Raw genomic sequence first — 27,179 nt, 5'->3', positions numbered from 1 at the left:
AATTGATAATTACATTATATGTGTATATACAGAGAGAGCACAACAAAACAGAACCTTCTCTTCAGAGCTGTGTATGTTTAAGATGTTTCTATCAGGTATGACAAGTGTCCTTTACTACAGTATCCCCATTCATGCATTTTTCTGACTTGGAAAGGTCTCTTTTAGGCCTAAAATGTCAGGAATGAAAGAAGTTATATTACCCAGAGGAGAAACAAATCTCATCAAAAAATCAGTCTCTTTTATGTCTTATTTTGCAGCTTTAAAGATAATGAAATTTAACATTATTTTTTAAAAACATAATTTTCATTTTCACAAACGCCTAGAGAAACCTCTATACTAACTTACTGAGGAAAAAAGAAAAGAAAAAGTCAATTTCTTTACCACTGTTACCATACTTTGCAGCCATGTAAGCTTTGAGTAAATTTAGATAGAGAATTATAAATTGTTTCTTTATGACTTTCTGATAACTGTGTTCAATTACTCTTCATTCATTAACGAAACAGAAAGCTTAAGAAATATTAGAAGACTCAATTTCTTTGTTGGAGACATGGACAGTGGGATAGAGTGCACCCTCAGCAAGTTTGCCAATGACAGCAAGCTGCGCGGCGTGGTCAATGTGGCTAAGTGAGAGTTGAGCTGGAGGAGTCCAAGGCCGGGTCCTCTGCTGGGCAGAGCAGTTGTGAAAAAAAGCAGAAGTGAGGGCCTGCTCCTTCTACCTTGGGAAGCGCTCCTAAGCTGTGGCTGTACCACTGTCCCCTTCCGCGCTGCGTTGCAGCTGTGCAGCAGATGAGCCTGTGCTCTGCCTTGGACCTCCCCACTGCTGACCCTATGTGAGGACTCAACAGAAAAACAGGCTTGGTTTCCTTGGCTTGGGCTCAAATCTGCCTCTGTACTGTGGCCTTTCCGGGTGATGTCTGGACTGCCTCTGATCCTGACCACTGGCCCTGGCCCTGATCCTCATCCGGACTTCCCATCCTGCATCCTGATGCCTTTTTGGTGCAGTCGTTGCTTACATCTGACTTATTTTTCCATCCTGCTCTTGTCTCGTGTCCCTTGCAGAGCAGCAAGCTCTCACTATTTTGGCATAGGCAAAAAGGAAATACTGAAAGGCTAAAAGAGACATAACAGCAGAAATGTAGAACTTCTAAAAGCAAGAAGCTATATTTTAATTCCATCTTTCCACCTACTTTCCTGAGGGATTAAGGAATTGTTTAGGGCCGATGCAAAGGACTACGAAAAAATTAAACTGTATGGTCCATATTGGTTTGAACAGATTTTAGAGATAAAAGAGATCATAAGAATAAATGAAAAACGTCTTCTCATATGTCATTATTAAGAGGCTAAAGCAGAGACCAGTCAGTATGAAACAGGATAGCATGTCATATCAATTAACCATAGCCAGGTAGTTCTGGCACAAGTAGACCAGGATGCCTACTCCACCTCAGAGTGATCATCACCTTTATGAGTATCCTAGGTTTTGAAGGACAGTTTCTTGAACCAAATATGAACACTGCTGAATATAAGGCATATTAAAAATCCATAACATGGTCACACCAGACAAAAGTGACAGAAAGAAAAACAAAAACTGAAAAAGAACACATCAAGAAACATAAAAATTGCAAGCCATACGTAAATACTTTAAAAAAATTTAAAAGTTACATTTTGTCTTTTAAATGAACAGTTTGAAGAAGAACAAGGTATTCATCTAGGATTACTTATTTTTATCATCACAAAACTAGGACTGCTGCTTCAAAGACAGGTCAAAACGAGAAGCAAGCTAGAATATAAGAGAAAGTTAAAAGCAATGACTTTTGAGTGTATCTTCAAAGAGCTGGTTTAAGAATCTAAGAACCAATCTACTGGATGACTTCTAAGTACAAAAATATCTGAAAGCTAAGTGGAGGACAGGCATCCAAAATATATGAAGTGAAGCCCATGGATCTCGTACAGTTAAGAGGACTTCCTGAATAAGTATTTTGAATAGCTATAATAAGATTAATAACTACCATTCAAGCTAGTAGACTTCATATACTTCATCTTACAACCACAGCTTTCCCCTGCCCATCTTAAGATTATGCTGGAAAAGAAAGAGAATATGAGAGACTACTGTGGAAAAGAGATCTCTGAGGTGGTATATCGAGGAATTATTCCACATCCACTACAGAGACACAAAAATGAAGCATGAACGCCATTCCCAAAGCCATACATGCACAGAACAAGGGATGGAGATGTAAAATAAAATCTCGCCTGCACCTGATAACAGGAACAGATAAAGGAAAACAAACAAACAAAAAACTAAACAAAACCAAGCAAATTTTGTTCCAAGAAAGAAATTAAATCCTACAGCAAAAAAAAAACCCAGATCTTAATAATGGTATTTTTAATCACTTTCCTGTAGAGCTTTGCATGAGATGAGACCAAGGGAAAAATATTTATAAGCACCAAAAAAGTAAATAAATTCAAAATTCAACTGAAAAAATATACCTCTCCTTCAAAACAGTTTGTTTGAAGTAATCCATGTGATGAAACGACAATGCATATTCTTGCAGCCCTAATAGAGTGCCTTTACAGGGTTACAGCCAGGAAGAAACACAAAACAACTCATAATTAAGCTCTGGATCTATTTCATCTTATGCTTGTTCAGAGAGTGTAGAAAAAAAATGGTTAGTTTCCGTTACCTTTGTCAAGAAATGTACTCTTATCACATATGCAAGATTTAAAACCAGTTTCTATTTCTCAGGCATTGAAAGAGGTTTATGCAATAGGCAGTTGTTTGTTACAGAGCTTAATCTTCACCCTGACAGATGACCTGGAGTGCACACCAGAGCTGGTTACAGGGGTTTTATAATATAAGTCATCTTTGATCAACACAAAGAGTTAGCTTGTGTTTCCCACCAATATTTCTCACCGGATTTTAGCACACAGAACAAGATAACAGGGTTATCCCAAGAGGATGCAAATGCATTGCGTAACCATTGTAAATGTATGTATTTATATTGTTGTTCTCCCTGCATGAGCATTTTAACAGGATGAAGAAGAATTCTGACAAAAGAAATTTTAAGTCAGGTATTGTGAGGAAAATTTGAACTAACTTTGGTTCTTCCAGGTTTAAATTTAGGGTTTGTTTTGATGCTTATACATGGTAAAATGTCATTGGTTTAAAAATATGAAAATGGATTAATTACAAGTACAGAAATAAATCCTATATTTCATAAATAGCTGGATTGGGATTATACCAGAGATATTTGCAAGTCAAACTGACCTTAATAACTTTGTGTAGGTTTTTTTTTTTTCCAAAGAAAAAAAAAAAAATTCCCTTAATTTTGCTGCCTAGAGTTTATTATAGAGTGCTTACAATTTGCCTTATTACTGTATAAAGCATGTCTGCAAAGTCTTTTCCTGAGATATGTACCATGATGCCAGTGCCCCAAGTCAGCTGGAAGTTTTGACCCGAAAGGTTTACAGCTCTGTTAGCAGAGTGCTGCGTTCACAATTTAACTCCACACTTCTGAATCAAAACTAGCGTTCCAGCTAAATTGTGGGGCAAACATAAAAGAGACTCTACATACATGCATCCTAAAGCAGTGTTTAGAAGTCCGGTTCTAGAGTCAAATCCAGGCATTGCCTCAGTGCAATTCAAACATGTGGCATCTCACAATTTTTCAAAATGCTAACTGCTTCCTGAGGCTCTGAGAAGTTTGTTTACAAATAATTCGGTGATGGTGCAAGCCATCTTACAATTTGCTTATAACATTTAGAAAATTTTGTCTAAGATTGAGTCTTGATGAATTATTAAGATTTCAGGAATAATATTCAAGCACTAATGACCCTTCCTCCAGCATCTATAAATAATCAGTTCTTCTGCACCTGCAGTCCCACAGTTCCAACTTGTGGGAAAGAGACTGCTGAAATAAAAGGTGACAAGCATTGTGGATATTAATATTACAGAAATTATTCATATTTTAATTCAAAGCTGAACTATTTCATTCTGGGATAGTAACTTAACATTGAACTGTTGTGGTTTTTTAATTTTCTATGAACTGAACCATTAAATTGTTAAGGTGAACTTTTGATATAGATAAAGTAAACCCTAAAACAGTTGAACAGGCTCATTCGTCATTCATAATACATAGCAGAAGATGGTATTGCTTAGTTCTTGTACAAGGAGACTGCTTATCCAGGGGGAAAAAATTACTCAGTTTCTCCCTCTGACTTGATCAGATACCTGTAACTACCTTCCTAATGCGACTGCCATAGCTAGTAGGCTAGTAACAATTCTGAAACAGGGTTCTTCCCTTTTCAATTCCTTACCACTAGGTCAGAAAGTTAGAGCTGAGGGGACTGTAGCCTGCTGGTTAGGGCATTGTCCCAGGAGGAAGGGGACAAAGCCTTTTCTCTGGCTCTAAAGTGTTGTTAAATAAATATCTTTATGGCAACTGGAACGGTTTATGCAAGAAAAACAAAAGTATTACTCCATAATACCTTGTATTCCAGGGGACAGTTCAATCAAAAATGGAAAAATTCAGTTTGATGAAAAGTAATAGAGTCAAACTGTAGTACACATCCCTATGATCACTCGGGCTTTACAACACAAAGATAGTATCACAGAGGCCTTAGCAAGTCTGATGAGCTGCAAGGTTAAGTTGTTGTTATGTAAATTAATCTTTTTAACCTAAACATCATTAATAGGAGAGATTTGAAGTAATCTTTGTTCTTTTAAATTCTGTCAAAGGAATCTAGTATCAGGAATTTTTACCTCTCTTCTTTATTACATTTTTTACTGCTTACATATTTAAAATAAGGATCTATGATGTGATTGTCATAAAATAGTACTCCCTTTGGTTTCCCCCGTTGAATAGATCTTTGGTGTAGAAATTAGTGTTGTACATATAATATGATAAATTTTGCCAACCTTTTTCTGTTCCAAGAGAAGGAACAACAGACTTTCCTAAGGAACTGTAAAATAATAAGTATGTGAACCACAATATTGGTTTTTAGTCTTAACCTCTCAAGTAATATTTTTCTTCTCTTTTGCCATCTTTATCAGTAGAAGTTCTCTACCTTGTGAAGAATGCGGACATACACATTCAAGAAAAGACTTATTGCTGTTAGCTTATTTTCTTTAAATTATAATTTCTACCTGTTTTCTTTCTTTGTTGCAAACATGCTGTGAATCTTTGATGCCACTGCACTGAAGGACTGAGCCCGCTCTTCTCTGCATTGTGTCACCAAGGGTATAAACTGTGAGAAGCAAGGGGCACATATTTCGTGCTGGTATTGCGTGTATATTGGTTCGTGAGGTCTCAAAAGCCCTGTTTCTTTGGAATGCAAAGTTGTTACTTTTCCTCAGCTAAGCAGTTACAGGTAATGGTGTGCAGCCCTTTGTCTATGGGGAATTCTAAATAGCTATATAACCATTCAAGTCTTTATAGTTAAGCTTTTATGACAGTATTTTTTTCCACTTAAAACACTGTGAAATGGAACCTGACTGCTTTTTTTCTCCCCTTTTTTTACAGACTACAAGTTAAAAGCCTTTAATAATGAATTTCTAAAATGTATATCTAAATTAAATATGTTTTATTTATAATTATTTGAAAAATATCATTCAAAATGGAGCTGATTACAATGTTACAGATAGAGCTACTCAACACTGTCCAGCCTAAGCCCCTCTTCCTGTGTTCCATAAATTTCAGAAATCAATTTATGGATTTCTGCTTTAGACTGATTTTTAGTTTCATTTAATTTTAAAAATTAAAAACTTAGTGATAATGATTTAGCCAACCATCATTTTAGAATAATATCAATGGAAAAATGGATCATTTTTCTGATGCTAAAAACTATTTCTTCCCAGATATTGCTTATAAATGCTTGAAGTCTTTGATGTTATGTGGATTGACCCTTAGATCCAGAAAAGGAATTGTTCTCTATCCCTCTTATAAAAGATGGTTTGGGTTTTTTTCTGTGTCCATGAAGAGGCATTCAAATTAGTCCACGCCCTAAATCTATGCATATTGCCATTTGTGTACAGCTTTTAAATATTAACAATTATAATTATCTCCGAGTTCTCTGCTTGACGACATTCTACTAGCATTAAGGCTGATCCTGCTACTCTGCTACTCCAGGGGAACACGTTACCTGCAGCAGCATGGTTTGCAAGGGGGAGTAGCAGGCAGCTGGGGCTCATGGACCATCTATGAATTCTAGCTGAGCTTTTATCAACTAAAGAGATTTCAGCAAGGGTGAATGTGCCTATAGCCTCTCTTGTACAGACCAGAGAAATACAAAAGTTTTATCTGATTGTTGAGGGAGAGCAAGCTAATGCGTGACTGCTTAACACAGTTTAAATTGCATAATAATAAACAACGACCTTAACAAACGTTTCATTCTGTCTATACGAGAAATGAAATAGAAAAATGAAAGAGAAAATATAAGCTGCAACTCTATTGTCCCCTTTAGCACTGTCTACCTATAACATTAACCAGGACTACCAACAGACATGGAGAACGCATTACTAACAATATGAAAAATTAAACCATTATTTTAATGTTACACGTATATTTTAATGTACACGTATTTTGGTGAGAAAGGAGTATGAAATTGTTTTAAAAGTATATAGCATTAACAATAACATGTCACTCATTGAGATGCTGTTCCTACATTTTGTGAGAGGAAGCCAGTATGCTTCTCCAATATACCTATAATTACCATGCTGTTATTATTTTGCATTTAAAGTGTCTCATGAAAAAGAAGATTAAAATCTTTATTGTTAGATCAGATTAGACATTTTGGAAACGCCCTAAGCAATAGTGATGCAAGTAGACCAAAAGGACTGGTGTACTTGTATTTAATGTATATAATCTTTAATATGGAATGCAAAATAGCTGTTATGGTTCTGGAGAATTACAATACCATAATCCAATTCCAGATAACTGGACAGATTTGTCTCTTCTCCGTTTGCCAAGCATTTTTCCTTATGAGCTTTAGTTACCTGGTGTGTAACAGATGGACTCTTTTTATTAGTTGGTAGAGAACAGCATTGTAAGCCTGAAGTGTTAATAAGCTTGCTGTTAGAACAAACTGTGTCACGTCCCTTTAACATCTCATTTTCTCTAAGGTTCATCCAAAAGGTCTTCATGGCTTTATTCTGATTTATCACCAGTTTTCCTTTTTTTACATTTTTACCACATTAATTTCTTTACCAAGAGAGACTTTTTCTGTTATTTATACCCTCTGTTGTTTCCAGCTAAATGTACCGCTCAGAAATCTTATCAGTGCTTATCCCATATTGAGTCAGCAGGAGGCAGAAAAAACTTGAAGGCAGAAAAATTCAACTAAACAGAATTACAGGGCTGTAGACAACTTTTGTCAATAAAACGGGTGTTTGCTAAAACAACGTACCTACTCAACAGCCTAACAAAGAATTTGCACTAATGAAATGAAGCTATAGGAACAAGCAGCAAAGAAGCCAAAACAAAATCTACCCGGCACTTTTACACTGACACTGACTGAAACAACCTAAATGACTGTTTACTAGGGAGAATGAAGGTTTTTAAGACCTTGTAGAAGTGTTTGTATAGATATGTGTGAACGTTACACCCATATGAAAGCTTTCACATTTACATGTAAATGCGGAAGTGATGTAAACACTAGTTTGTCTGTTGAACTGTGAAATAAAGATATTCATTACATTTTTCTTTTTTTCTCTCTTTTTTTTTTTTTTTTTTTTTAAATTTCATTCCTCTTCTGTGTTTATCTTGTTGCAAATTGTGGCTACCCTACCTGACAAAGTCAATAGCTGAGCAAGGACGGAGATAACTCACAAGTCACACCTGAGCCACTTAACGGCAGAATTCATATGTAAATTCCTCAAGTAGGGATAAAATCCCGGATGTGTAAAATTGAGCTCATGTGGCGTCAACCCTTTATATCATACCCAGAAGAGCGTGAGGCAAGCTTTTCCTCTTCTGAGGACATCAGAACCCAAGTGGTGCCCTTTGCTTGGTTGCTGCATACTTTACAATAAAAACTGGAAGGAGCTAACCAAAGTGGATGGCCCATAGGGACCAGGAAAACCAGGGAATTCTTAGACTTCTGACTGCATTAATTTATCCTGTCCTGATATACTCTTAGTTTACACTTCTTTACTTTTGTTGTATTGTAATGAAAACCATCCAAAAAAAATATGTAGTCTTTGCTTTATTTCTTATGTTCTCTATATATGCCTTATCAGTTTCCCTAAAAAGTGAATTTTGAGTTCCCATGCCCTTAGTTATAAATGTCTGTGACATTTAGCCTGAATATTTCAGCAGTTCATCAGTGAGGTTGTGTAATACTTCTCTAAAGCCTAAAGTACTAATGTCTAATTATACATTTTAGGGAAGGGACTTCAGTGGATGGCAAAACAGGAACTAAGAACAGATAATTATTATAGGCAGGGCTGATGCTTTCAATTGTTTTAAAGTTGCTGAACAATGTCCTTGCTAAAATTCTTCTTTCACTTGTACATACCTTTATCAACCAGAGGCTGTTGGGGCTTAAATTCTCTTTTTTCACATGTCTGCCTTGGATTTATTTATTACTGTTTAAATATTATTAAATTAAAATTATTATTGTTTATTCAACTCATTCACTTTTGAGAGCACCATGAGAAAAATCCAATTCTCCATACTAAAAAAATGACAATGACCTTTTCCATGGAATATATTAGCACCACCATACTTCAAAACTTATATTTGTTGTGAAAGTGACCTTTGTGTCAAGGATGTGCATTTTGCTCTTCCAACATCTACTAGAAATGGCCAAATGGGAGGTCTTTGGAAAACAATAATTCAAGGTGATTGATAGAAACAGCTCCAAAAGTGCATCCCAAATGTATGTCAAATTTAACAAAACCTAAAAAATGTTGATGTGTGCTGTCACCTCTAATACTCTCCACTTTCAGAGACCAATGAACATCCAGTTCTGTGTTCTGAATTGAGAGATGGTCTTTCCTGTACAACCACCTACTCTTCTTCTACCAAGCCTTCCTGAGAGGAGAAGCCAGTTGCCTGATTCAGATATAGAGGGAACAAGAGCTCTATTTAAATGCAGCAGTCAGAAGGTTTGAAAATACCAGTGGAGTGAAAAAAATTGGTATGGAAAAGAAAGACACTGAGATAGCTAGGGAGAAGAATGGCAAAGAGCATGAAGAAAGGTTGATAATCATAAATGAGAGCTGGGGAGAGAAATCAGGGAAGAAGGGAGATTACCAGATGGGAGGAATGAAGGAATAAGGAGATGGAGGGAGACTGAAGCTCTCTGGGCATTTTGGGATTGAGAAATGACTGTGTAAAGACATGAAGAAGGGAGGGAAACGTGACATGACAATGAGGCTATAGCATGGCAGAGAGATTTGGAAGAGACTGATTTGGTAAAGGAATTATGTTATGGTTAGTGAAATTTTTCTGCCTTGTGGTGAGTTGACATCTGCCAGCAACTAAGCACTCACCAGCCCCTCACACAATTCACCCCCTCCCCAGCGGGATAGGGGAAACTATTAGAAGAGCAAAAATGGGTAAAAGACTTGTAGGTTGAGAAAAAAAACAGTTTAACAGGTGAAAGGGAAAAAAAGGAGGAAAAAAAATGCCTAAGTGATGCAAAGGCATCACTTGCTACCTCCCAAGTACCTCCCATCGCTCGCTACCTCCTCCCCAGCAGACCAATGCCCAGCAAGCCTCCTAGCAATGCCTATCTTGGAAAGACTACCCATCTTCATTGCCAAACCTACTGTTATATGGCATGGAACATCCCTTCCGACAATTTAGCAATTTGGGTCAGCTGTCCCAGCTGTGTCCCCTCCCAAACTCTTTCCCACCCCAACCTACTAGCTGTGGGAGGCAGAATGAGAAAAAGAAAAGCCTGAACACTGTAAGCACTGCTCAGCCATAGTCACAACTCTGGTGTGTTAACAACATCGTTTGGGTCACAAATCTGAAACACAGCACCATATGGGCTTCTCTGAACAAAATTAAGATGCAATACATACAATAAGGCAAGGAGTGATGGAAGAGTAAGAACTGAAACACTGAAAAACAGAAAAAATGATTTTATAGCAAACCTGACTGAAATTCAGGGCATGTTCTGTTTTTATAACAGTGATGCGAGAAACAAGCTCTGCCTCACCAGAAAGTCTCATCCTCTGTCATGAGAAAAGTGCTAATGAGTAAGAGAGGCTATGTTTCAGGACTAAACCAGAAATGACTATGATTAACTTAACTGAAAAACAAAACAAAACAAAAGAATACAAAAATTATATTTTAAGTGGTTTTGAACTTTCATATGCTAAAATATGGATTCAATTTTTAATTGATTCCACAGATATATGTCCTGGTTTGAGGTAATATCCAAGGAGGTGGTGTTGCTTCATGCTATATTTTTAATCTTAACATAAGCGCTTGTCATTTATGACAAAGGAGTTTAATTTAGCCTCTGCTACTCTCTGCTGTGGATGCATTTTCAGACTTCTAAAAACAAAGCCTGGTAGAATTGAGAAAGCAACACGACTTCTCAGTACAAAACAGGTTTCCCATGTGACTTCAAAAACATGAAGGAAATGCTGATATGGCAATAAAAAGTAGCATCCTGAATAAAATAGTATACACCACACAAAATGCCAGCTTAGAGAAACCATACTGTTTTGCTCTTGTTAATTTGATAATTCACTGACTTCATAGCTCCTCTAGCAGAGACACTGAGCATCAGAGTTCAGTTCACAAGCATTAAACTGGGGAAGGTATGCATATATGCATACATTTTTCACACAACTCTTTTGCTTATGCAGGAGAACTTCTTTCATGCTAGGAGCCTGAAGCAGAAAATATTGTGACAGCGAGGTGACAGAAATCAAATAAACAGTTGGATTAGCAGAACAATATGGACTTTGAGATATAATTATTTTCTGTTAGATTAAAACCTTTCATAATTAAACATTTTTTGATCACCATCATGCATATTAAAACTTACGTTTCTTTGATATATGACAAAGTGATCTTGTCACTCTTACCTGAGTTCAGGTGGCTTGTATTATAGAAACGTACATACAAGTCAGACCACCACACTTACAGTCTCTTCTTTTTTGAGCATGCTGACATATAACAGAGAACATAGGCAGGTATTTTGGGGATTTTATGTTTATATTTTTAAAATTATGTAGTTGAGTAACCATTTTTTGTTTCTCAAAGAACAACCTGTTCTATCAATTTCAGTGAATCAGTGGAAGGACACATCATGCTGAATAATCCTCTCTCCCTAAATCAGCAACTAGTCCTTTCCTTCCAACTGTAACCCAATGTATTTATTTCCATTTCAGATCATTCTTGGGGTTTTTGGTCCCATTCCAAAAATATATCAAGCTCTTCAATAAACATCATTGAGGAAATTGATACATTGTTCAAGCGTTGTGTAAATTTTTTACTTTTTCCAAGTGAAGAAGGAGTACTGGACTCAAACTGGTCTGAAGCTGATAAGTTTGGAACATGGGAGTTTTGTTAGGTGACAGCTAATTTATCTGACACGGGCACTTTGCAGTTCTGCTCAGAAGAGCTGCAGGAATAGATACGTTCCAGTGTGACAGGCTAACAACTGACAGTGAGATGCTATGCCAACACAGCTGAAATTATTTTCTGAAGTGTTTCCCAATGTAAAGAAGGAATTTTGAAGAAGGAAAATAGTCTAAGACCTTCTATCAAACTCTGAAGATATTCTCTCACAATTTGGATTTAGAAAACCAGGGTCTGAATACATACTCAACACGCATGAACTATGCAGCTAGTGTTTAACTTTTAAAACTGTAGTGTTAGCCTTTGTGGAAAGTTGAAATCTCCTTGCAGGAGGTGGGAAGTCTCTGACTCTTCCAAAGGACTTGACAGTAAGGGTATCTGTATTCTGCAGCACACCTTCACTGAATAGACCAGTGTCATACTTCTTCCTTTAATTAAAATTGTTTTAATGTTTTTATGTTCCAGAAGTCTGAATTCATCCACCCACAAGTTCTGAATGCCTTCATAATTTACATACATTATTTGAATCTACAGAGACTTCATTTTGCCAACCTATTTACTGCCCACATCTATATTTTTACCAGAGCTGTGCACAGCGGTTAAACCAACGAAGCTATAGAAAAGTATTAAGATTTATATTTAAATTTCATATGAATAGTTAATTTATACGAGATTGTAACTGCTAAAAGTAGGTTGCTTATTCTTAAGTCTTTGACTTTGAAAATAACAAAATTCAATGTCAATTTAGCCTACAGTATGAACATTCTCTTTGGATAATCAGTAATGTTCTGTTATTGTATATAAAAATTATTTAAGATTAGATTCAGCTTCCTAGCTGGATAACAATTCATTTAAACCATCCATAATTCAATCAGATTACATCTTGTTTTACATATTTTAATAGATGCTTTCTCCTGGTTATTTTACAAATTATATATGCAAATGATTTATTAAATAATTGATGAAGCACCTTGTTTGGCTTGTAGCTACTAGCAATGCTTTTCTTCAGAAATATATTTAGGCAGTAGTTCTGTTCACAGCAAGATTTTTGCATAGTATTTTAAAAGATATTTAAACTCCTGCCGTGATGAAGGCTTATTTAGAAACACCAAGTATAATTCACTAACCTGATTTATGAAGCAATTTATACAATCTAGTAAAATAGCACTGTAGAATTTCATTGCATAGGGATACTCATCTCCTCTGAAGATCCTACATTCTTTAACACTTGGGCAAGTCTGTATTACTCTGTGATAGGACAAAGTATATCAGGGTAATTATCCCTCCTGTTTCATTAAAGCTTTATAAAACACTTAGAGGTTAATGCTGCAGTTATTTTTTTTTTTCCTACTGCCCAATTTCATCCTATAATACCCAGGAAAAGGGGAAATAGAGTAATTAATCTCTTATTAGATATACAGTACATAGTGTAATGGAATACCATGTGTTACATATTTATCTACAATTTTGTGTATGTATATGTGTGTGTGTATGTATACATATAAATATGCATATACCTATACAACAAGGATACTTTTAATATTAAAGATGCCACGATCCATCCCTTAACCTATTGTATAAAAGTGCCAGTGTTTTAAGTATTACTTCCCTCTTTTTTCTTTATTTTTAACTGAACACTTAACTGAACAAACTCTACTTGCCAGGAGGATAATTTATTTTTTTTTTCTTTTTAGTTTCTAAGGTCACTCTATTTTACCTTAGTGTTCATACTTAGTTAATATATATTTTTTTAATATAGTTTCATGTATTATTTAAAATAGTCACAGGGAAAACCAGGCTGCATATTGAGAGCTCTTAAGTACACAAGATCCAAAGCATAGGATCTTTTGACACACAAGTATCTGTAATTACTTGGGTGTTTTATTTTGCATCATGTTTATTGGTGATCAATACCATCATTAATTAAGGATAACACATTAGATGCTATACTTGATTAGTTTAAACTCATGTAAGATTAGAGTATAACTTTAGAGAGTGAGATAGCTTTGATGTCGTTTTATTTGTTTGTTTGTTTTAAATTCGAGATTGAAAACCATCAGAACAATGAAGATTTAACAGTATTTCTTAATTATGATTTGACCCCCACACAGCATGTGATAGCCTGTGAAAACTGAAATTCAACATAAATGGGGCTTTTTTTAACTGTAAGGATTCAATACAATGCAAGCATACAAAAAAATTTAGAATTTTTGGTGGAAATTTTTTCTTCACATGTGCATTCCAAAAATAATAATATGGAATTTTTACACAGTTTTTAATTTATCCTAAAGTAATTTGGGAAAAATATCCTAAAAATTAATTAATAAATAAAATATTTTGGGGGAAACTATGAAGAAGATAATGTAAATATCAAACAATAATAAGAAATTTATATTTATATCACGACAAGTTATAAATTTCATTACAAAAAGGTAGTAATTAGCAATAGTTTTATCTTTTATAACTGCAACTTGAGATGACCTTCAGCGCCTGTAGTACAGTTTGTTAACTTGATTGTACACCGGTTTGCAATTGATTTCTAAGTATTGATCTTTTCAAAATTTAGAGTTCTTAAATAAATTCTTCTTTACTAAGGGATAAGAACAAAGCAAAATTGTGCTATTAAGTGTAACTATTTAGTCCAATATTGTCCTTCTTAGGGAAATACTCTTTCATTAACTGAAGAGCAAAACTTTTACTAGTCATCATTTTACTTCTATCAAAGTAAGTTTACCAGTAGCCAAACGTCAAGAAGATTAAACTGTCATTTTATTTAAAATGTGAAGAATATATTGGTAAGCTACAAAATTCCATCCTAAAATTTTACCATGAACATATTTTTAACTTTACATTGCAATGTAGTAAGCCACTTTTTTCAGAGTTACCCAATAACAAAATAAATGACTGCTGTCATTCGTTCTTTCTTACACAGAATTAGCAATGGAATCCTGTTTTGGTATTAATCACTATAGTCTCAACAACATGTGCCATTAATTCACCTTAATGCACTGCAACCAATCAATACTTAGTCTGTAAGCTCATTTGTTCTTTGGCTCTACGTGGCAAAAATCATTGTCTTAAAAAAGCTCTTTTTATCATCTTCAGAGTGAAGAACTGTTTAGATACACTCGGTAGCTAAGCTTTCAGAAGATGTATTAATCTTATGCTAAAATCATGGTCTTCAAACCCTTTAACATGTGTTTTACTGATATTCTGAAATACATTTTCAAATAATACTACAGAAGCCTGAAATTGCTTTAGTGTAGTTTAAGAGGTTTTAACTGAGTGATTACCTACAGACCTCTCACTTTGTAAAGCAGTAGTTCACACACTAAATACTTTGAAAAGTAAGGTTCAGTCACACTTTTCAGCAATTTCTATGAAGCGTTAACATGGTGCAATATGAATGCCATATTTTTTAAAGAATCACTCAGACTTCATCTGCTAATATTTGTGGCTATTCCAGAATATGGATGTTCCTTGCAGTTTGCTGTGTTGTATGGCTCGAGCTGCTATCCACGCTGCATTTTAACAAGAGCAAAGCCAGGAAATCAGCTCTCCCAGCCACTTCATTCCCGCTGCTGCCTTCCCCTTCTAGCGTTACTGCACTGACAGATTTGCATGCACCACATAAACCCTATAAGCATTTCCATTTTTCAACTTATATGATGGCTCTCACCTCACTGAACCTCTGTGGCATTTACCATGAGCTTGCTGCATTCCTCTGCTCTGTCCTCCTGCTGGTGAGGAGGCCTGGAAGCGGGAGGCTGCCCCAGGACTGCAGCACCAGGGCTGGGGGCATCAGGGGCTGCAGGGCTCTCCTAACCCTGCTCTGCTCTGAGCTGCTGTTATGGTTTGAGAGAACCCATAACAATCTCTTGTCGTTAGACAATTATTCTATCACCCGATGACCCCTCCCCACCCGGAAAGGGGAATGGGGGAACACAAAGAAATACAAGGGTTGAAGTATAAATAGATTTAATAGACTAAGAACAAATAATTAACAATAATACTAAAAAACCAGTATTAATCCCAATAGTGATATAAGATATACAGGAGTTATACTCAGCCAACTCTATCAGTAGGAAGCTGTGCACTCCCAGCAGTGGATAGCAAGTATCGGACACTACGGGTGCAATGGCTTTGGGAAGAAGGGAAGGCCTCAGGGCTCCGGCACCGGGGCAAGGAGTTGTCTGGACCCACCGCCATCAGGGAGAGAGAGTTTGTATAAATTACAAACTTGTAATTTATATTGAATGTGATGTTCATGGTATGAAATACTCCTGTTGGCCAGCCTGGGTCAAATGCCCAGGCCTTGCTCCTCCTTGTCCCTGCACCTGGCAAGGCTCGAAAACGCTAACCTTGAATCCCACGGAGCCTGGCTGGCTATAAAGTAAATATTTTCACAAATTCAGACACTAGTGTCTTCTAAAAGTAAAATTTTCCCCAGCATTAGAAGAAAAGTTAGTCTTGTGTCTCTCAACCCAGGACAGCTGCTGTGGGCTACACAGGGGTCAAAGATTCAGAGAGGTGCCAGTTATGGCCCTCCCTTCCCAATATTCTCTAAACTGGTGTCCTGAAGAGATCAAGACATGCACTCGCTCATTACCCTTCACAGGAATGGATAGTGGAAAAACCAGCAGTAACTGTATGGTACGTATGGTATCTAGAGGCTAGACTTGAAAAGATAAACTACAAGGGTCTCCTACTTGCCCAGAAAACAAGCCTTTGATAAGGACTGTGGCTGCCTAACGATGGTCTGTCCTAATGGCCTACTTCATTAGGGCTCTCCTTCTCTTGGATGTACAGGATACTCCCTGTACAACCTCTCTACTGTAGAGATAACGCCCAGATATTTAGAGGTAATACCCTTTGACAGAGCTGCTGGGCAGGAATATTGGCATGAAGACACATTCGTATGAGAGCCAGCAATCAAAACAATGTTTATCTAATCAGTTACAATGCAAACTATAGTCATAGCAGTTTTAGAAAAAGGCTACAAGCATTAGGAATACAAACTCTGCAAGCTTATTCCATGTTAGAATGAGAGCGAGTGATGATGGATCAAGTAATTCCCTTTGGGAATATATCAGAATGACTAAGTAAGGGAACAAAAGTGAGTAGACCGAGCCTGCAACTGAACCGATGGACACCAAGCCAGATGTAATTGGATTTACTTCCCCTAAGCAGATTCATAAACTATAGCTCTCTCCTTGCTCCTCTGAGAGATCAGCTTCAGACGACCAAGGGGAAATATGCTTAGCATTGGATTTGGCCAGTGTTTGTGGCAGCTCAAGCACTAATGAGGACCAACTGTGAAAAAGTAACTATCAGAACTGCCTGTCCATTTACTTCCTCCCAGTTTAGTGTTCCAAAACTTTGTCAAGTACAAAGTTTGGATGAACCAGGACCATATTTTAGTTCAATTATCTTTCCCATCCTTTTCCCACTTCCTTGCATAAATCAGTCATGATTCAACTGCATCTGGCCCACTGCTTAAGGGTACTACCTGGCAGGAGTATTATGGCAACCAATAACTCGATAGGTTTCCTTCAGGTGTACCAAAGAAGGAAAAAAGGAAAAAAAAAAAAAAAAAAAAAAAGGCAAAAACCTGTTCTTTCCCTGGGAAGTGACACAATATATTTTTTTTTTCTTTCCCCATAGCAAATCTACCAAGGTACCTATATCCCAAAGCCATGCTTTGCTACCTGACTCTTTATAAAGGATGGCAGAACAATTGAAAGAAAGCATCCAGGAATCCAGGCAGGTCCAGGAGGAGAGGAGTGAGATATCACTATACACGACTGAAACACTATTCTGCATTCCACAAGGAATTATCAGTACATTGGTAACATTTTCTGCTGCTGTGCCACTGTGAAATGGTTTCTGCAGCTGCTCTCAGGTTGTGCTTGGGAGGAAGAGTTGTGGGAAACCTGAAGATCTTGGGGTTTGCAGGACATGCTCTCACAGCTTTTGCCATGCCGGTATTCGCATTCAATCTACCCCTCATAATCCAAAACAAAAAAGTAAGCTTTCTGTTACATATAGAGAGAATATTAAAAAGATCTAACAAATTAAAATGGGGAGAGGTGTTAGTCTTTACTTTTTTTAGAGAGTTGTTAATTGGCTTCAAAAGGTAATATCCATTCTTATCAGTTCTCTGAAGCTGAATACCCAATTACTTTTTCCATCTACGTAATTACTAGCAAGAAAAATGGTTAAATACTGAAGGCTTACGTTATAAAGAGCGGCAAAATACATTGAATTCAACTGTTCATATTTTAATCTTATTATTTTTATAAAGTTCATATATGTGAAAGTAATGATAATAATAATAATGCATTTCTTAGATTTATGTTGAAAAGTCAGGCATGATAATAAAGCTTCACAAGTTGAAACACAAAGAAAAAAAAAGACAAAAGACATTACATTTGAAGTAAACAGCAGACTGCCTTATAATTTCTTCCATAGTCTGTCTTACTTCCACTTTCTGTAATTAAATGTGGTGTCTGACAGCATGTGCTCTGAGCGTAAGCAGAGATCACACAGCTCCCAGAAGTAACTTATAAATAATGAAATAATCACCCATTCAGATACAAACACCAAAGAGATGGATCAACTTTTTCTGCTACACCTTGCATAAAAAGTTCCTTTTGAGTGCCACACCATCAATGTGCAATATTTAAAGCAGAAAATTATCATGCCTCTTTTGCTACAGTGCGCATATCAACACACTTATTTTGCATTAAACAATGCACTAAAGAAACAGAGACGAAATCATATCCCCTAGACATTAGCCTTCAAGACCCTTGTTCTCTCTGTACTTGCAGAACAGCACACAATGAGACAAACACCCCAGGTTTTTACTCCACTGACTTCAGTGTTATTACACGAAGAATTATTTATTCAAATACATCTTAGTGATCATCACTTTTGATGAATTGTGGGTGAGCACTAGCTTACCCTCTGGCTTTTCTGGGGCTAAGGGACTCTCTGCTTTCCAAAATAGGAGATTATCTTATTTTTCTTGTTTCAAGACTGGCCTGGTTAATGGAGAAAGAGCTCTCAGGATAATAATCACATTGTCAGTTGTTCAGGGAAAGTGAAAAAAATAATGTCCCTATAGTCCCCCAGATAGCATCTTGATTTTACCGCTACACTATATCTGGGGAAAAAGGTGTAGAGGGACTAAACAGGTGTCATTCCAGAGCGCACTGAGCTTGCAATGAAGGGAAGGTGATGCTGTGATCTCCATCTTCTTGAGAAGTTGGGAATTACAGCAGTTCTTAACCCCTAATGTGCTATATCACAGGAGTGGAAAGAGGCAATCACCAGGACATAGTGTGGTGGAATGAGGTGGAATGAATTAGAGCTGTGATATTAACTGAGGGGAAGAAAAAAGATCAGAAAATATAAACTTAGATCCCCAAAATGCTAAGAGACCTTCACTGCCTTCAGTACTGAATTAATAAATTCTATATGGCACTGTTCTGCCTGGATTTGCTAACTTGCCTTGCATCTCTAAATTCTAAATATCCTGATATACAAAAATATCCTGATATATAAAATGGGTTTTTTTCCTATATACCCATATTTTTCAGATATTACAACATCATATTCTGCTTCCTACACTCTCAGTATTACCAGAGGAGTTCTAATTCAGTGACAATTGAAAACATAATAACCATTTAATGACCATAGCTTCCCAACACCTCTCCCTTTGATTTGTATATTTAATAGGACTCCAAAATATATATTCAGTCACTAAAGGTAATGGTATAAACAACTTACAGACAGAATTTTTGTGGTTACTGTCTTTGCTGGGCAACATCTTGACTCCTCTTGATTTCAGTTCAATTGCTTTTTTCACTGAGAAAACAAGCAAACCAAAAAAAAAGATAATTCATTATTAAACCTTATAGAAAGGACATATAGCAGCCAAATCATACATTACATCAATACTAAGCTATGCAGGAATCTTACAAGCAGATTCAAATAACTGCAGTTTCTGTGAGAATCTTTACAAAAACACAACCATTTATCATGTTTCAGAAGACATCCTTTTTAAACAGATGTTATCAGGATTTGCGATATTTTGAATCCAAGTTTCCTTAGAGTCATATAGAAGAAAAACCTGTCCTAATCATGTATGAATTTCCTATATTTGCCACTGCATATGGCAAAATCTTAATTATAGAACCATTAATTATCAACTCTAAATCACAGAATTTAAACATTTTAAAAACTTATTTCTTACATAATGTGTACAGTACATTATCTACACATATCTGAGGACCACAAGCTTTAAATGCGATATTCACATCTGCTTTTATTTGATTCACTCTTCAGTAGTAGACATGTTTTTAGTTCAGTTTGCTAAGGAGATTAATGTTATAGGATCACAGTATGTTACATTCTTTGGCTCACATAACTGCTTTTGAATCTACAGGGCAATTTTGACTGAATTAGAAAGAGAGTAAGAGCTCTCAAGGGGACAAAGTTTGGTTAGAGAGAACAGATGCATTAGAGGTTTAATATCTGTTTTCTCTGTTTAGCCAGTTGAATGGCTGATAAACTCCCAGCCTATCCCTACTAAGCAGCCAGGGCACCTTGTACAAGGGACCAGGAGCAAAGCAGGAAGAGACATGAGAAGAAACTAGTGCAGTTATACTTTAAGGAACACATGGGGTAGAGTTTTAATTGTAATGCTAGGAAAAAAGGGCAAATATAAGGACACATTTGCAGGAATTTAATTACTTCTATGACTTGGGAACAACTTGATCATTTGAAAATAAAATCAGATGTAGAATATAATTGTGAAATGAGCCCGGACAATTCAAAACTACTGTGCAAAAACCACTAGCAATAGCAAATAGTTCGTGCCTGAGTTTGTGTATCAGAATGCTAACAACAGCATCATGATACATCAGTAATAAAAAATTACAAAAAGTAGTAATCCTTTCCCCATTCATATTAAATACTTTTCTATTCTAGAGCTTGCAGTAGTTAATAATCTTAAAATGCAGCCATTTATTCTAGATACAAACAGAAATAAAAAATCAAAAACTTTTTTAAAATGGCAGTACTTTGTACCTCATGCTAAATTAATCACAGATTATCAGTTGTACTTTTTGTTAATGTGTGGGATAAATTTTATGATTACTATACTATATGCTGATCTGTATGCAAATATTTCTAAGTGAAGCAGTAGGAGCAGCAAGTTAACGTGTCTTTAAATATCGTATTAAAAATCGTGTTTTCATTGTATTTGTTTCTATATTGGACTTTTGCTGCTTTTTCAACCTCAGAGTGAAGCAGGATTTTTTTCAGTGCCAAAATTGGATAAGCACTGCAGAAAGTACTTTTTGTGCTATGTACGTTACAAGCGCAGACTTTTATGTCTAAACCTGGAAAACAGGTGTTCAAATGATGAAAGATGATTGAATCACAATTGTAGTCGCATGGGATGAAATGGATTTGATAGCAGTGTGGTGGTTTCTTTTCTTCGAAGACTGGAACATATTATACAGAGACATCAATGCAGACAATAAGGCTAATATCCCCAAGGGCTTCTGGAAGGTTAAACCTCATGAATATGGTTTCCTTAGGATTACGTTCTAGACTGAGGTACTAAAATTTCCATCAAGTGCCACTTTCTGTTCTGTTTTCTTAGGCTGCATAACCAGTATATTAAAATTACTCCATACTTTATGGCAAATGAACAGCACCACTCTTGTAAAGAATATTTCAGATATTGGCTGGAGTTGTGGACCCTCTGCCAGCATAAATTTCACAATTTATTAAAAACTGTGTCATGTAAAACATGTAAGCAGTTCTTGGAGGATTCAAAAGCCATATTGCTTACATTCTTGGATGAGTGGTAAAACCATTGAGTTGTTACATGGTGGATAGCGAAAAGAACTATAACTAACTATAACTAAAAGAACTAACTTCCTTCTCTTTGTCCTGTGACCCCATTTAAGGTGAAAGCAGCAATCATCACTCCAGTTCCTTGTGGGAGTTCACTACTGAAGGCATTTGTTAGACATACTTGAAACACGCTTCTTGAGAATAGGGAAAAATGATACCCATCAGCGTTATTTGAAATACAGTGGACATAAATTGAAACAAGAGAGGTTCTGGCTTGATATATGAAAAACTTTTTCACTATTAGGACCGTCAAGCATTGAAATAGGTCCTTTAGTTTCCATCCTTGGAGTTTTTCACATGTCAAGAAAAAGGCATTCTGTATCTCTCTGAAAGAACATTAGATAGGGGATTCACAATACTTAAAATCAGTCATCTAAAATGTATGTTTTATGAAGAGAAATAGCTACCTCAAGGGGGAAATCAATCCTTTTCTAAGATAGGCACAATGAATCATCCTCTAGAGATGCCTTTTCCTCTCCATAAAATATAACAGAAACTTATAACACTTGCTCAAGCTCTATCTCTACATTTTAGACTGTAACATTAGGCGACATGAGCTTTTACGTCTGGAGAATTTTAACGGCCAAATGTAGGTATCTGTGAGACATAGGGATCAATGAGCTTAAATGGACTAGTTTGAGACATAAATACCAAATTTCTGCCTCTATTATACTTGTGTAAGTTTTTGCATGTGACCTGCATAGTATTTTCTTTTATTTTTAAAAAGAATTAAGCAAGCGTAGTCTTTAAAATACAAACTGTCATCCTCTGAAAGAGCAATAGAGACCACTGAACACTGTGGTTCGAGTGACCCAGTTCAATCCCTTCTGTAACATGAAAGAAATACCCTAAATTGCACTTTTTATTACCTTTTAAATCCCATTTGAATACCTTTTCTGAGATACATCTTTTCTACTTCCTGATTTCTCTTTCATTAAAAAGGTTTTCCTGATTTCAAAGATGATTTGTCATTTAATAGCACAAAAAGAGGAATGAGTTTATGTTAATAATGTCAGATATGAACAGCGCTTTCCACCTTATAAGTGATTACTTTTTTAAATTTGCATAGCTTTCTGCTGTCTTCTCTTAGACATTCAGTTAAGCTAACTGAATTAACTCACTTCACCTTTTCTGTTAATCATAACTCCAAGACTCTTTTGGAGATGAGATACCCATTCAGCAAAGAGGGCAGACCTGAGCTCTGGAAGTCCAAGACAGTTTTAGCAGCCTACTGGAAAGCACCGATGTCATACTTTAACTTTTTGCTATAGCTGAATTAAACTCAGCCATGAAAAGAATATATGTCTGGCATTATTTGAATGGATCATGAAAGTTAAAATAAAATTTTCAAGTTATAAACCTTCATTCAAACCTATTCTGGTTTCTATGAAGCTCTTAGTTTCTAATATATTTGAAACCATGTGAAGAAAATACATTTTACCCCAACCACAATTACCTTGCAGAAAAGATTATGACAATTTAGCAGAAATATAGTTTTAAGAAAGGATCAGAATCACAGAATCTCAGAGTGTTGAGGTTGTAAGGGACCTCTTGTCCAACCCCTTTGCTCAAGCCGAGCCATTGAGAGCCCATTGCCCAGGATGAACCAATGAGTAAAATTTCAACTGTTGGTAACAATCTATGTGTTTATATATATATAGTATAGACATATATTGCACTCAGATTTGTTGTTTGTGAAAAGGTACTTCTAAAAAATTAGCATGCAATATATTAAAAATCATATTAGATTACTTTAAGATAATAATAAACTATATCTGTATCTGAATAAAGGTGGTTTGACACATTCAAGATCTGCCATTGAAAAAGTTGTCCTAGAAAGCTAGTTCTCCTCTGCATTTTCCTTGCCCAAGGCATTTGAAGTATAAAATGTACTCTGGAAAATTGGCTGTGTTCACTTAAATGAAAAGATGAATATAAACAGAACATTAAATATTTAGAACATTGGTATATGATTGGGTAAGCAAGATCTAATATTGTGGAGAAAATTCAGATAATCAATGAGTTTAAGCAAAATATTCACAAATTACTAAGCTCAGATAAATTTCAATAGGAAGTTTCATGTACAGACTGCAGTCTGAAGAACTTCAAAAAGACCTTTCATGACCCATCAACTAGGTAATGAAACATCAGGGTTATATGACACCCATTGTTTTATATTGGAGTGAAATTCACACAAATATTAGATTTCCTATTAGCTTTGATAGATTACTTAATTAGATCAGGAGTAGTTATAAGATTTTGTTTATCATTCAGTAAGATCATAGTTTTGTTCTTAAGACTTCTAATACATTTTGAGCTATTTTCACCTCACTGAAATTATTTAGTTATGGTTTCAGATTCTGATTTCAGTTATACCTTTGTATATCTGGTGGAATAGATCTTTTCTACATAATGTGTGTATGCCTAGTTCAAAATATTATGAAAAATCACCCATGATTTAATTATTATATAGCTTATTGTAAGCATTATAATGTTTTCTTAGCTCAAAGAATACTCACTGAATATTTGAGGTCTTAAAATTAACATATTGCAAAGAGTTGCCTTAATGAACTTTTCTTTTTTACTTCTTTAATCAGCTATATAATGGTAGGTCAGAAAAACTGCTAAAAGAACAGAAAATTACATTTTTTTCCACATACTGTTTCAGTGAGTCCTTTACTACAATAAGATTTAAAGAACTCAATGAACTTTTATCATTAGGGAGAAGATTTAGAGGAGCATTGCCCAAGTTCAAAATAAACTGTGATGTCTTACGACTTCAAAAATCTATTAATCAGCATATTTTATTAAGGCTGAATCACACCCAAATACGTGTAGTCATCTTTTTCTTCTTCTTTGTCTCAGAGAACTGGAAATATAAAAATATTTGTAAAACTCATAAATTTCTAGCTTGAATTTTTAGAAATAGCGCACTTTAGGTGCACCTTTAAAATGTTAAAAGACTCTTGAGTTTGTTATTTTTTAAAGTGAAAACAGTCATCGGTAGTATCAGCTTTATTTTCTGGGACCATGAGGCACTTCAGTATACTAAGCTTTCTCTACATTCCCACCTCTCTACAATTTAAAAGGAAAAAATTCTCGCTTTTATTCTGCTTACATTGATTTCTAAGAGACAGTTACTTGCAAAAAAATTGCCCGACTGCCGCTACTATTGTAAAAGCATATTATACACAGCAGCTCATTACAGCAGGGGTGGTTTCCTACAATTCACATAATAATGAATGTTTTAAAATTATTTTTCTTTTCTACAGGTTTTTTTTCCCAGGCTGGTTTTTTGGAAACTGCTCTTCCAACCTCGGGTATACACCAAATTGCTCAAGAAATGAAATCTGAAGGTTTGCTTTTTCATGATAGTTTTAAACAGTATTTTTAGCAATTGCATATGACTAAATAAAAGCATGAAGCAGTTAGTCTTTCAAATATTCTCTGCACATGTGTATTTTTTTTAAATATATATATTTCATAAGTGCAAATAACTGTACAAAATACAAAGTAACAGAGAATCAAGTTTTGTGTATATAAGCAGTTTAGGAAGCATTACCCGAACTACTTATGACTATTAACCAAAACAGCTATACACAAATGTTTAACCCTGGCAGAATCAGTATCTTTCCAAAAGTAAACTCAGTTATTTAAATCTCTGATGACTCTTTCATTTTAATTTTTCATGAGTCCATTTAATTACATGGTTTAAGCATTACACAACATTTTGGAGCAAAGATGGTTCATCTGGGTTTTTTGTTTGATTTGAGAAGATAACACAGGCTTTTTTTTTTTTTTTTTAAGCAAAGTCTACATATACCTTGAAAATGTTGACAACCTATCTGAAATCTACTCAAAGCAATCTAAAGAAAATTCACTGTATTAACAATTTTTCTCTGACCCTGGAAGGTGTTTTTGAATGAACCACTGATTATAAACAAGAGGAACCTGCAAGCCAACAAATTTATTTTTAACGTATACCAGTTCTTCAAGTACAATTTCAAGGGAAGAAATCAAATTTTCTGTGAATTCTATTAATATATTATGAAGTACTTCTTATTGTCTGTTATTATGTTTTTGTCTTCATGAAGCAGTTAATTCTTATTTGAAGATATATTTGAAAATATACTAAGAGAGGTCCTACAGAGTGTTGGCAGCTCTGTGTCCTCTAAGATGTAGGAGAGGGTTTTGGTTTTCTCAGAGAACGTTGCCTGCTGGGACTATCTGGGAAAACGTTCTAATACGTTTGTCTTTCCTTCCATCATTATACAAGCTTGTGCTAACTCAAAGAAAATGTTAGATAAAGATTAAAAAAAAACCTAAAACAAACAAAAAAAAAGTTTAAAGAAAATGATAATAAATAGTTACATGTACTTCTTACACATCCATAAATTACCACTTAAACGTAAAACAACTGGGAAAAAAAAAACAATTCAAACTATCCAAAGAAACTTCTCTAAAAAAGGTAAAAGTTAGATTGTTGACCTCCTCAAATAAATTTTCCTTCTCTGAGATTATTAACTACTAATTAACTAATAATTACAAAGACAATATGAAAGTATGAGGCAGTCACCTTTCAGACCCAGCTCTCCCACTGTGAAGCTTTTTTTTTTTTTAATAGGTTTTGGTTTGGTTTGGTTTAAATTGGGTTCCTTATATCTGATATGCAAGGTTTTGTAGAGAACTTGTAATTTGTGGTTGAAGATTAATTTCAAACCAGGCCATCTGTATTACAATACAAAGTCTATATTTGCAATGTGTTTTCAGGGTGGCTATGAATTTAAAGTAGAAGAAATAATTTTTTTTTAAAAAAGCAATACTTTTTTTAGTATTGTTTAACTGATCATGAATGAGCCAAATGCTGTACAAATGGGAGGTAGTAAGTAGTGTTTGGCATCAAGAATTTCTAGTCTTATTCTCTGGCTGCGTAATTTTCTGTAGGGGAGACAGGATAGAAATTAGTCAGAAGAAAAATATGGAAAAGTGAACTGAAAGTGAAGATGGTATCAAGCACAACTAATTGTCCATTTGTAGGGCATAACTGAGAAATATTTTAATCTAGAGAGGCTTTAAGGAGTTACAATACACTTCAAACATTAAATGGGAACTGCAAAGAGGAAAGATACTCTCCGCAGTTCCACTAGGGCTAGAACAAGAACATGTAATCTTTATCTGTAGCAAAGGAAACTTCAGTTACACAAGAAAAAAACATTTTAACAGTGATGGAGCCCTGGAATAAATTACCCAGAGAAGTTGTGGAATCTTAGCCATTAAAAGTTTTAAAGAACGTGTTAAATTAAGGTCTGAAAACAAAGTCAAATATACTTGGCTTCTCTTTGCTATAGGGTTAGCTTATCAAGATATTTTTTAAACCTATTTTCTATTATTTCATAATAGTAACTCATAACAAGAAGTCATCTGGCTGAGAAACAGTAAGTGGCTAAGACCTTGGTGGGGTTTTCTAGGATTTCTAGTGTATGAAATTAATTGATTTCACCTACATTTAAGTGCATGTGTGCAAACAGGTAATGTTGTGCAGTACAGAAGTCAGATAAGATACTAGAAGCACAGCTCAGTTAACAGAGTATTATGCTTGATCTCATTTACCCTCTTTTATATCTAATAAAGTTATACCTTGAGAATACCCTTATGTGACTCCATAACAAGCAAGCTAACACTTGCTGTTTGTTCCTAGCACATTCTTTGTGA

The 27,179-nt window shown here is 35.4% G+C and overlaps 1 protein-coding gene across 1 annotated transcript in view; it reads right to left on the bottom strand.

Moving 5' to 3' along the window:
• Positions 1-27,179, bottom strand: part of CSMD1 (CUB and Sushi multiple domains 1) — a 1,131,310-nt gene that overhangs the window by 392,970 nt on the left and 711,161 nt on the right. The window contains exon 7 of the mRNA XM_074153404.1: positions 19,329-19,406. Coding sequence (XP_074009505.1) covers positions 19,329-19,406 — 78 coding nt within the window. The remainder of the gene's footprint in view (positions 1-19,328; positions 19,407-27,179) is intronic.

The sequence above is a fragment of the Numenius arquata genome, chromosome 9, assembly GCF_964106895.1.
Source record: "Numenius arquata chromosome 9, bNumArq3.hap1.1, whole genome shotgun sequence".
Classification (NCBI taxonomy): Eukaryota; Metazoa; Chordata; class Aves; order Charadriiformes; family Scolopacidae; genus Numenius; species Numenius arquata.
The sequence above is the reverse complement of the archived record's forward strand: the minus strand, read 5'-3'. Positions and strand labels throughout refer to the sequence as shown.